Here is a 12,296-nt window from a genome sequence, read left to right as displayed (position 1 = left end):
TCTGCCCTTACTAATCACAGAGCATCTATGGCATAGGGAAGACTTAAAGTGGTATGTGAGTGGAAAGAAAAAGGTTGAGAACCACTTTTCTAACCTATGGAGCATTGGAACACTTGAGGCGTTTCAGAACTACAAGACTTGCCAGACGCTTCCTTCAAGGGTACAGAGCAATAATTTTTCTTGACATAAATGTTCAGCATCGTCATTTTCACACTAACGTCTCCCACTGAGATTGGATTTCAAGCCCCCATCCTTCCCATCCAGCCGACTCCCAAGTAATGCCATTTTCCTAGCTATTTGCAAAAACAAAACTCCTTTCATCACCCAGTGAAGGTTTGAAATTAAGCAAACAAAAGACATTATGGCACAAGTACCTTTTATTCTTCAAGCGCTTCCTCCCCCACCAAACACTCCTTAATACTTTCCTCCCTGAACTCATCAATACACAAGGAGAACTCACCTCCAATGAGCTGCAAGCTGTTTAAAGACCTAAATTGAAAGGTGATGAGCAGAGGCTGCAAAGCCTCCCAGCAGGGAGCAGGGAAGATTACAAGGCTGAGTCACACTTGAATAATCTTGGATATCACTTGGCAGTCAGCCTGTCAGCAGGCTTTGCAATTTAGGAAAAAAAAGAGGAATTTAAAAGGAAGTAAATTTCTAGCCCTCTCCACCCACCCCAAAGAAAAAATCTAATTATTTATTCAATTGCTGAAGGAGAAATTTTACTTTTTTTTTTAAACATCAAAAATGAATCAATTAGACATAGAGCAGGCCAGTGCTAATAGGGATTCTCCAAGGATTCTCCAACTCCCATTATAATTATACTCTTCATAATAATAGTGTAGAGGTGCATAGTTCCCCGAATATGTCAATACAGGTAGACAGAGGGGTGAAGGCACTTGGTAAGATCAGTCAGGACATTGACCACTGGAGCTGGGACATCAGGTTACAACCGCCACAAGACATGGGTGAAATAGGATTTGGGAGCATTGTGTGCAGTTCTGATCACCCAGCTATTGGAAAGGTACCATTAAACTTGAATAGGGGCAGAAAAGATTCACGAGTTACTGGGACTGAAGGGCTTGAATTATAAGGAGAGGCTGGGACTTTTCTTGCTGGAGGATAGAAAATGAGGAAGGACCTTGTAGAAGTTTATATATTTTTCCCATAGGGTTCAAGACCATCACCATCATCCTGGTACCCATGAGCAACAATAACAGGCCTCAATGACTATCGCCCTGTGGCATTGACCTGTTTGGTGATGGAACCCTTCAAAGCACTTCTCCCAGAGATGCTAGATCCATTTCAATTTGCATATAGAAGAATCCATTCCATAGACGATCCTTTCATTTCACTCCATCCTGGCCCACCTGGAGAATGATGCCTAATATGCCAGGCTGCTGTTCACCGGCTTTAGCTTGGTGTTTAATATGATCATTCTCCAGAGGCTGGTGGAGAAGCTGTCCTCACTGGGACTCAATATCCCCCTTTGTAACTCGATTCTGGACTTCCTAATGGAAAGACCAGTCTGTACAGGCCAGTGGCAGAACATCGAGCACCTTCATGCTGAGCACTGGTGCACCACAGGGCTGTGTGCTCAGCCCACTGATGTTCATGCAACTGACCCACAACTGCAACATCAGATCCAGCTCCAACAGTAGTTGGCCTCATAAGCAGTCACAATACAGAGAAGAGGTGGAAAATCTTGTGATATGGTGCAATAGTAACAACTCGAGTCTCAATGTGAACAAGACAAAGGGGATGACCACGGACTTCAAGAGGACCAGGACCACTGCACATCAATAACTCTGGAGTGGAGAGAATAGAGACAACCAAGTTCCTTGGAGTACACTTAACCGGTGAAGTCGACATCTCCTCACTTGTCAGGAAGGCTGACATATTCCGAGAAGACTGATGCGAGCAAAGCTAGCAGCCGCCATCATGTCACCTTTCTACAGGAGCTCTATTGAGAGTGTCCTGGCCAGCTGCATCACAGTGTCGTACGGTTGCTGCAGAGAAATGGATCGAAGAGGATCACCAGAGCCCCATCGATGTGATCTATCGGGATCATTGTCTGAAGATGGCACCCAAAATCATTGAGGACCCCTTCCACCCTGCATACAACACCCTTCAGCCTGCTCCCGTTGGGGAAACGATTCAGGAGCATCAGAACCAACACCATTAGAGGCTTAGGAACATCTTCCCATGGACAGTGAGACTGCTGAACGACCAAAGGAACTGGTCACACTAACCATCTGAGACACTCATATTCATTTATTTATTTGTATATATGAATACTTGTCCTGCATCTATTTATTGTTTATTTCTGGTTGTGTGTCTGCGTGTTTTGCACCGAGGACTGGAGAACACCGCTTCGTCAGGATGTATGTGTACAATCAAATGACAACAAACTTGACTAAAATCATAAGGGGCATAGATAAGGTAAAGAGTTTTTTTTCCATGGGCTGGGAACCTAAAATTATATGGCACTGATTTGTGAGAGGGGAATAAGCCTAAAATATTTCTGAGTGGCTCCTTTATAACCCAGAGGGCTTGGGATAGGTGGAATGAGCTTCCCAGAGGAAGTGGCAGAGGTGAGCATAATCATAGAAGACATTTAAACAGGTACCTAGATCGAAGAGGTTCAGAGGGAAAGGGGCCAGATGCAGGAAAATGGGACAAGTTAGAATGAAGGAGCCTTTTCTGTGTTGTAAAACTCTGACTTTAATGAAGAGCATCTGCAATAGAATCAGAGAGAGTATGCCCAGTGATTTTTCTAATTGATTGCATTCAACCACCTGAAGAGCCAGAGGTTTCATCTCTCCATACCTTATCAATGGTGTTGCTGGTGGAGGATGCCATATTGAGGGTGTCCCTCAGGTACCAACTGGCCTTCTCACAGTGCAAGAGGCTGATCTGGCTGCCATCCTGTTTTCCCAATATGGCACGCACAGCCTTGAATGCAAACAGCGCTGCTCTTGGCAATTGGTTCCTGCAAGAAGGTAGCATTTTAAAACCAGGCAACGAGACAAAATAAGCACAAATATGTGTTCATTTTCATTTGCTTCCATCTGGCTTGGGTAGCCCATAGAAGGTGCATAAATTAAATTTTCAACTGTCCAATTCTTACCTTGAACAAGATTCAACCTTCAGAACTAAATAACCCAATGTCACTCACTGGTAACTGTTCTAATCAAAGATCTTCCTTCTCCCACTGGCCATTATTTCATCTGTGTTTCATTTTTGCCCTAATTCTTTAAAGCAAAAAAAGGCTTTTTTAAGCTGTTTCTTGAAAACATAAGCAGACTAAAGGCATGACAATTACAATGCCTGTCACTAGTCAAACTCAAATGACAGCATGTCTGCAATACCCAATATCTTCACAATCTATAAAACACAAATCAATTAGTTCAAATCAAATCAGGAATGTAGATTCACATAATCATACAGCACAGAAATTAGCTCTTTTGACCCACCTTATTAAATGTGACTACAATGCCTGTCTACACTAATCCAATTTGCCCAGACAAGGCCTTTTCAATCCAAGTACTTGTCTATTGAATGCTGTAATTGTATTAGCCTTTATCACCTCATTCTAGGTAACCACCAACCACTCTGATAAAACATATCTCTCAGATTTTGCATCCAGTTTGCCAACACTCCTCGGTTCAACTGTGCCTTAACCTTCTGGACCACTACCATGAGGGGTCATGTCAAAAGCTATACTAAAGTGCATTTAAACCTCGTTTACCATTCCACCTTCATCAGTTTTCTTCGTGATTGAAGATTCTCCACTATTTAATTTAGTTCAATATCTATAAAATGCACCACCATTTACCAAGAATTTCCTGAGAGCACTTCACATCCATACAGGATAATGGTATCAGATACACCAAACAACCTTCTTGTTCTGACGAGAAAATCCATTAGTTTTCATCTAAAACCCAGAACTTCCCAACTTCCTTGGGTCCATTGCCACATGGACTGCTGATGTCCGTGAAAGCCTCACGTCACCACCTCGAGCAGGCAAAACACAAACAGATGCTAGAGTAAGTCATTGAACTCTTCAAGCCCACTTCATTGGTCAATAAGACTGACTGATCCTGTGCCTTGTATCAACACTACCAGATGCCCATCTTCTCCAAAACCCTTAGTGACCAAAAACCCATTCATCTCAACCTTGAACATCTACTAACCTGTGAGTGAAGGAATTCCAAAGATCTACAACTCATGGCCAGCCTTTTATACTGTTTCCCTCGCTGTGTCCTCTCTCAATGAAGAGCCACTTGGCATCTTGCCAGTCATGCTCTTTCAGGATCATGTATATACCACTTAAGATTCTCTATCATTCTGCTAAATACAGACAGCTACTGTGGAGCAACTGTAGCAGCAGCGCTGCCGCTGGTATAGGATCCACAAGGAGAGAGGATGCAGCGCTCCCGCGGGGACCAGCCACCCAATTGACTGCCATTGGCTTCACATGGGCTTTGAATGGTCTGTTGAGGGAGCCGATGGTGGTTCTATTTGAAATTCCGCGTCTAAGGACTGCAGCGCCTATTAACCGGCAGCAGCCACGAGAGGCTGCAGACTCCGGGGTAGTGGAGGACTGGAGCAGAGCACCAGAGGACAGGAACATCACCCCCTCCCCGTCTGAGAAGGAGAAGTGAAGGAGACATCCCATGGGGCAGTGACCGTGGCGGCAGACCAGTGAGGGGGCTGTGTGGCTGAGGGACCAGTAAATGCTGCTGGCGACTCGAGGAAAGGATCCCACAGAAGCCTTGGACTGCTGGAGACTGCCGTTGGGAGGCTGACACTGGGCTGCAGACTGCTAGAGACTGGCTCAAACTGGTTGGAGGGGTACCAGGTATCAGAAACAGGATGCGAGGAAGTGCCTAAGGTTCCCGACTGTGACGGAGGTTCGGATCTGGAACTCAGGTTACCAATGACTGGACTCTGTGTGGCTGCAGAAACTCTGGAAGCGAATCTATGGACACTCGGTGACTCTCAATTCTTTCTCTCTCTCTGTCTGAAAGAGACTGCAAGTCTGACTGTAAGAGACACTTAAGAAATTCCTGCCGGTGGCAAATCTGTCTGCCTTGCAGCAGGCAAAAAGAAATTTCATGTAATATGACACTGTTTTATTACTATGATAATCAAGTGAATCTTGAATCGTTACAGAGAGAGGGAGCATGGGAATGAGGTTACGAGAAAACAAGATGACTCATTTTCTGCAACGCAAACCTGTGTCATCTGCGCATGCGTCAAGAACGCATGTTGAAAAATAAAATTGTGTTGATTTATTTACTTTTATTCCTTCACACATATTCCATGAGAGTGAATTTTAATTTTCATCTCAAATTCTTGGATTGTGATTTGCAAATTCTATCTGGGCAAAGTTCTATTATGTAAACAGCCATGATGTGGGCGGAGGAGGGATGGGAGGCACCTTCATCAGCAAGCATTGATCAATCTTTCCTCGTTTCGTGATCGCATCAACCCAGGAATTATCGAGTGAATCCATGCCTCACCCACCTCAAGTCATTAGGAAGAGCCAATAAATACTGACCCATGTTCTTGAATGAATAAAGCGGACTCGATTTTGATGTTCCTTTGGACAGTGATCAGTTATCTATAATTTTGACCATATTCCAAGCCTCCATTCACACCCACTCTCCACCACTGATTTGAGAAAATAAACAATTCAGCTCAGTAATTCTGCAATTCTAGTATCAGAGGAAAATTTAAAATTGAGATTACAAATCTATTTAGTGGTAGAAACCCCAGAATTATTGTAAACCACACTGAGTGATTTTGGCATCACACTAATCCTAGATTTTATAACTTTGGAGCATAAGACAATCAAGATATTAGTTGAGCTCATCTTAAAATATTTCTGGCTACAGCATGGTTCAAGATGCTCGTTCTGAAGAAGGGAATTCTGGCAATGACACTTACTCTGTTGCATGCAGAAGCTTTGGCATGCATTCCATCACAGGATATAGACGCTCCGCTGCCTCATCGTCACCTTTCAACCAGTTGATCGCAACGACAATCATGGAAGCCCACCACTTTGCCACTGGGTCAGTGCCTAGGCAAACAAAGAATAGAAAGATGTAAAATTTGAAATAATGTAGCCGAAGAGGCACAAAGCCAAATATAAAAGGTTTATCCTGGGTTTCTATGGAGACTGTTATTTCTGGGAAGCAACAACTAGTATCAATGTCCTGATTTGGGAAGAGATAGTTGCTGGCCAAAGAAAACATCAGATGTCGCGACATGTTATCACTGAATATCAATTAGCCTTCCACATTCAGGGGTCACACATAAAGTACAACCTCTTGGAATAGTACAACAGGTCAATGGCACCACTGTAAATTAACCGTTCAAATTCATGAGCAGATACCAAAAACCCAAGATAAAAAAACAAAATGCAGGAATACTCAGTCAGTCGGATAGCGCCTGTGGCAGAGAGAACATAACTTGTCCATCACATTTTATCATGACTGTCCATAGAGGATGGAATGCTGCAAATTTAGGAAGAAAGGATTTAGGTGAAGGTAATATGACAATGTCATGGATGCAGGAATCAATCCAGAAAGTATGAATCCAGGTCCATGAAGAATACTCACAGCCAAAGAAATATCTACAAATGGAAAGACTTTGGAAAGGATCACGATGACCTTACAACAAGGCCACTCAGCCCACTGAATCTGTGCTAGCTCCCAGAACAATCCCATTCCCCCATTCTCTGATGTCCTCATCCATTCCTCCTGATTATCCTGCCAACCACCTACACCAGAGGCAACTTGCAGCAGTGAATTACCAATAGATTCATGTTTAGGATGTGGGATAAAACCTGAACAGTCATGGGAAACCCATACTTTCATTGTTGGAGCAATGTGCAAACAACATGCACACAATCAGAGAACAGGATTGAACCCAGGTCATTGCCTCAACCATGTGCCACCCTATTGGGCATGGAATTCACTGAGACAGAGATATAGATCTGATCATTCAGGACCTTAAAGGAGACTAAAGTCTAAAGGAAAACATAGTAAGGGGTGAATTTGGGTTCAGAAAAATGTAAAAGGAAGAAAGTTTATATTTTTGATGCTTGGAAAGATAAAAAAAGAACCAATCCTTTATTGCAACATCAGATGTGGTGAAGGTGAAGAACTGTATTTCACCTGGCTGCTGGAGAGAGAAGTCAAAAGCACATATTAAGGATCTCGTGAGATGAAAGAACTGTGATTTGAAGAAAGCAGAATATCTCAAGTCAGGGGTGGATCTAAATTTGGTGCAATTGTTTAATTATTTCAGTGAAGGATCTGAAACATTAGCTTCAATTTTTTTTTCGGAGTTAAACAAGATAGTCAACAGATATTGGGATCACATGCAATACATAAACATGCTGGAGAAACTCAGTGAAACATGATAGGCTCCAGATACTGTGATTGTAGTCAACACACCAAAATGCTGGAGCCAGTCTTTTCAGCATCTAAAGGAGACAAAGATTTATCCATGACGTTTCAGGCCTGGGCCCTTCTTCAAGGAAAAATTAGAAAAGGCAGAAGCAGAAAGTCTCAGAATTTAAACAATGGGGGAGGAATCCAGATCAACAAAAGGTGTTAATTGGATGATAAGGCACTACCTGAAAATTTATCATGTCTGTGTGAAAGGAGAGACGACAGGGAAGGAAGGGGGTGGTGGGGGCTTTATGAAAGCCAGAGAAGTCGATATTAATGCCACTCAGTTGGAGGGTGTGGCTCACCAGGTCAAGCAGCATCCATAGGAATTAAAGGGTCACCAATATTTCAGGCCTGGCCCTTCATCAGGTATAATTCCTATGGATGCTGCTTTACCTTGGGAGTTTTTCCAGCACGTTTGTGTATTACAACTCCATTTTTCTATCACAGTTCATGCTACTGGAAGAAATTAAATCATCATTTGAACGAAACAGTCTGGAAGCTCATCATACTACCCTACCCGAACCATAGACTAATCCTGGTCCATGTCAGCACTAGTGTCACATGACCTTCTCCCCACTAACTGCAGCTGTGACCATTTATCTCTTTAATTATGGTAAAAAAAACAATGCTGGAGAAACTCACTTTTTATCTCTTTTGGCATATTGTGATAATGTAATTTATATGATTGTTGGGTGTTACTTACTATGAATGATAATACTCACTGTGTTGTTGCAACAAGTGAGAATTACGGTATATTTGTCCATTATACTTGGGCATGTAACAATAAACTCTCACACTCACTAGTCAAGAACTGCAATGCGAAAATGCGGGCTGACCTGTGACAGTTGCCATGCTAGAGCCGATAGCAAAGGTTTGCGTGGTGACTGCGACAGCGTCAGAGCAACTATTCAGCAGTTGTAAGTACTCAAGAGCATCTGAGAATTCACTGCAACAGAAAATTAGCAGGATTAGTATGCGTCTACACAAGATCTTGCTCTATTCTCCAAGATTGCAACGTAATACTTTTGCAGAATCACTTAATTATCGTATAACAGATTAACAGCTACATTTCTATCGTGTAGAACAGCAGCCATAATTAATGTGGATTGCCAGATCTCAAACAATGCACTGCTATTACATAGAGCAATATATGTTATACGATAACAAATATGGCAACACCCTTTCCTTGCTTTTTCCACCCTGAAAACTCTCAGTGACGACATGGTATCTGGATTAATTACAAACCCTGAAAGCAGCAATCTCAACGGGTTTATACTAAAATTGAGATGTCTTCCTTCAACCACCCTAACCTCCCCTTCCTGCAACTTGTTCTTCATGTAGCCCAGTCATTTAGCTAGGTTAATGGCACTATAGACATGATCAGTATTGGGGCCCTAGAAAAATCAGTGTTCAGATGTTCGCAATTTACAATCCATTCCTTCATCCACCCTAACCTCCCTCTTTAAAAGAATCATCATTCTCAGTGATATAGATGTCAAACAAAACCAAGTTTGAAAGGAAGTCTGAGCCTTCCTAATTTTGTCACTGAATTCAACGATCTCACCTTAACAGTGAAGTGAAGAGGAGCTCGCCTTTATACCCACGGTCATTCTGATCGGCAGGCTCACACTCAGCTTCTCACCAGTATTGCATACAAAGCTAAGCTGATGTACCAAGGCATTGAATTGCATAGAAACTGTTCCAACACCACCAACAGATATTTCCTGAGGAATTCATTCTCGGCGCTTGAGCCAAGCACACAAGTTCATAATATACATACATGATTTGGAGGGAATCAAATGAGGCCTAATTAATCCAAGTTTGCTGATGACACTAAACTGAGTGGAAAAGCAAATTATGTGGAGGACACAAGAGGCACATATAGATAGGTTAAGTGAATGGGCAGATGGAGTATGATTCTGGTAAATATGAAGTCATCCACTTTAGAAGGAAAAATAGAAAATTAGACTGGTGAATGGTGAAAAATTGCAGTGTACTGCTGTGCAGAGAAACTTGAGAGTGCTGGTGCATGAATCGCAAAAGGTTAGTTTGAGGGTGCAACAGGTAATCAGGCAAATGCAATGTTGGCTATCACTGTTACGAGGGATTGAATTTAAAAGGTTCTGCTTCACCTGTACATGGTGCTGGTGAGGTCGAACCTGGAGTATTGTGAGTAGTTATTTGAGAAAAGATATAGTGGATTTGGAGGCAGTGCAGAGAAGATTCACCAGGTTGATTCTGGAAAAGAGGGGCTTAGTTATGAAGAGAAATTGAGTAGCCCGGATCTATAATCACTGGGCTCTAGAATGACCTTACAGAAATATACACACATAAAAGGGATAGATAAGATAGAAGCAGACGAGGCTAGAACTAGGGGACATAACCTTCATGATTCGGAGGAGTAGATTTGCTTCTTAGTTAATCTGTTGAATTTCTCTGCCCAATGAAGCAGTAGAGGCTGCCTCATTAAATATATTTTAAGACACAGATAGATAAGACTTTTGCATAGCAAGAGAACTGAGGCTTATGGGAACAAGTGAGTAAGTGGAGTGGAGACCAGGGCCAGATCATCTGTGATCTTATGGAATGGGATAACAGGCTCGACGGACCAGATAGCCGACTCTTATTTCTTACACACTTGTGTTCTAAATGTGTGCATAACTCAACAGCAATTCAGCCAGAAGCTGGCGGGTCATCTTTCCAATCTAAAAAAAACCATCGAGATACACATCAAAAAATATTAAACCATTGCCCTGGCTTTTCCCATTTTTTTCCTCTTGCCTCTGCTGCCGAGTGTAACCATTTCCCACCCCACCAGATTACGCAGCTCCAGAAATTGTTACTTACCCTCCCTCTCCACTTGCTGGCTTATTGTTCTCCGGTTTGGCAATGCAATATAATGCTTTTTCTAGCAAGTGTTCTCGGAAAGCCTGAGTAACCTGTGCCAACGGATCAACTAAGAAGAGAAAAATAACTTTGCATCACACAGTTAACATTGCGGCCAACCTTGGCTAAAAGTTGAAGGATAGTGGAAGCAAGCATTTACTGCTGATTACAGTGGGCCAAGTCTTCCTTCATCCACCCTAACCTCCCCTTCCTGTAGCCCAGTCATTTAGCTAGCTGAATGGCACTATACACACGATCAGTATTGGGGCCCTAGCAAAATCAGCGTTCAGATGTTAGCGATTTACAATCCATTGCTTCATCCACCCTAACCTCCCTCTTTAAAAGAATTATTATTCTCAGTCTGATCATACCCAGCAATCTATTTTAATGATACAGGTGAAAGAACTGAATGTTCTTAGAGCAGGCTTGTTGATCATACAAAGCTGGCTAGGAAAGCAAGACAGGAGGGAAATGCAAAGGGATGCAGACGTGTTCAATCAGTAGGTGAGATAGTATATATGGAATATAATATCGGGCATGCGAGGTTCCAGTGAAAATCCAATCATCTGTTATCTGACTACATGCTGCTTCTGATACTTCACTACCTGATTCAATGGGGTCCCAGGTGACATGCTCCCTCAAAAGAACTCCTGATCCTGCACTTCACACACCTGTGCCACAATTTACATTCATTTACATTCATCAGCGCACTCTTTAAAGCCCACTGGTACTTCAGTTCCTGTTCTCTTAAATCTCCTCTGATTCTGTTTCCCAAGTTCCCTTGAACCGGGCCTCCCTTCTCGCTCTCTCTTTAAACTTATGAGGTATCCTGGAAGATTTATTATGTTACCATGCAACATCTTTGAAAAAAGTGAATAAAAACAGTAAATGTTTAAAGTACGGTTAAGCGTAACAGTTAGTGCAAAGCTGTGACAATGCCCGTGATCTGTGTTCCAATCCAGTGCTGTCCGACAGGGGCACTGCCTTACTTCCACCCTTTAAAACGTGCGGGGGTTGTAGGTCATTTGGGTGTGATTGGGTGGCATGGGGTCATGGGCAAGAAGGGTTTGTTACTGTGCTGCATGTTTAGGCATTGTTGAAGGTAAAACAGTTGCAGGTGGAACAAGAGATTGAAAGGTGTGCGATATGCTGATCTCTAAAGCATGGGTGAAGAATACAAAGAGCATGGTTGGCGTAACAATTAGCGGACCAGACCTAGGTTCGAATCCTGCGCTATTTGTAAGGAGTTTTTAATGTTCTCCCTGTGTCTGTGTGGGTTTTCTCTGCGGGCTCTGGTTTCCTCCCACTATTCAAAAACATACCAGGGTGTATGTTAATGGGGTGTAAATTGGGCGGAATGGACTCATAGGGCTGAATTGGCCTGTTACAGTGCTATATGTTATTATTTTTTTTAAATTAAAAGTACTGCTCCAACTATTTATTGCAGTTGTTCTCAACTTTTTTCTTTCCACTCACATACCACTTTAAGTATTCCCTATGCCACAAGTGCTCTGTGATTAGTCAGGGATTGCTTAAGGTGGTAAGTGGGTGGAAATAAAAAGGTTTGAAAACCTCTGTTTTAATTGTACCTAATTGACTCGCTACGTGCACGGTTTCAGAACTCCAAAGGAATTTTTCTCAAGCAAAATATTTCAGTAACAATTGGGTCTAGAGCAGTGATTCTCAACCTTCCCTTCCTACTCACATCCCACCTTAAGAAATCCCTAACTAATCACAGAACCCCGATGGCATAGGGATCACTTAAAGTGGAATGTGAGTGGAAAGAAAAGGTTAAGAAATCATTGGTTTCGAGCTATGGTGAGATCACACCTGGAATATAATAAGCTTTTTCAAAGTTCAAATTTATTGTCTGAATACATAAACAACATCACCTGCAACCTTGAGATTCTTTTACCTGTGACCCAGGCTGAATTTCTACTT

General features: G+C 42.4%; 1 protein-coding gene across 3 annotated transcripts in view; it reads right to left on the bottom strand.

Moving 5' to 3' along the window:
- srebf1 (sterol regulatory element binding transcription factor 1) overlaps positions 1–12,296 on the bottom strand; it is an 80,074-nt gene that overhangs the window by 10,887 nt on the left and 56,891 nt on the right. For all 3 annotated transcript variants that reach the window (XM_069928267.1, XM_069928265.1, XM_069928266.1), the window contains exons 13-16: positions 10,317–10,425; positions 8,306–8,415; positions 5,956–6,088; positions 2,830–2,992 (exon numbers count right to left, since the gene is read on the bottom strand). In XM_069928267.1, the coding sequence (XP_069784368.1) occupies positions 2,830–2,992; positions 5,956–6,088; positions 8,306–8,415; positions 10,317–10,425 (515 nt within the window). The remainder of the gene's footprint in view (positions 1–2,829; positions 2,993–5,955; positions 6,089–8,305; positions 8,416–10,316; positions 10,426–12,296) is intronic.

Source organism: Narcine bancroftii, chromosome 3 (genome assembly GCF_036971445.1).
Source record: "Narcine bancroftii isolate sNarBan1 chromosome 3, sNarBan1.hap1, whole genome shotgun sequence".
In the NCBI taxonomy this organism is placed as follows: domain Eukaryota; kingdom Metazoa; phylum Chordata; class Chondrichthyes; order Torpediniformes; family Narcinidae; genus Narcine; species Narcine bancroftii.
This window is presented reverse-complemented; position numbering and strand designations above follow the sequence as displayed.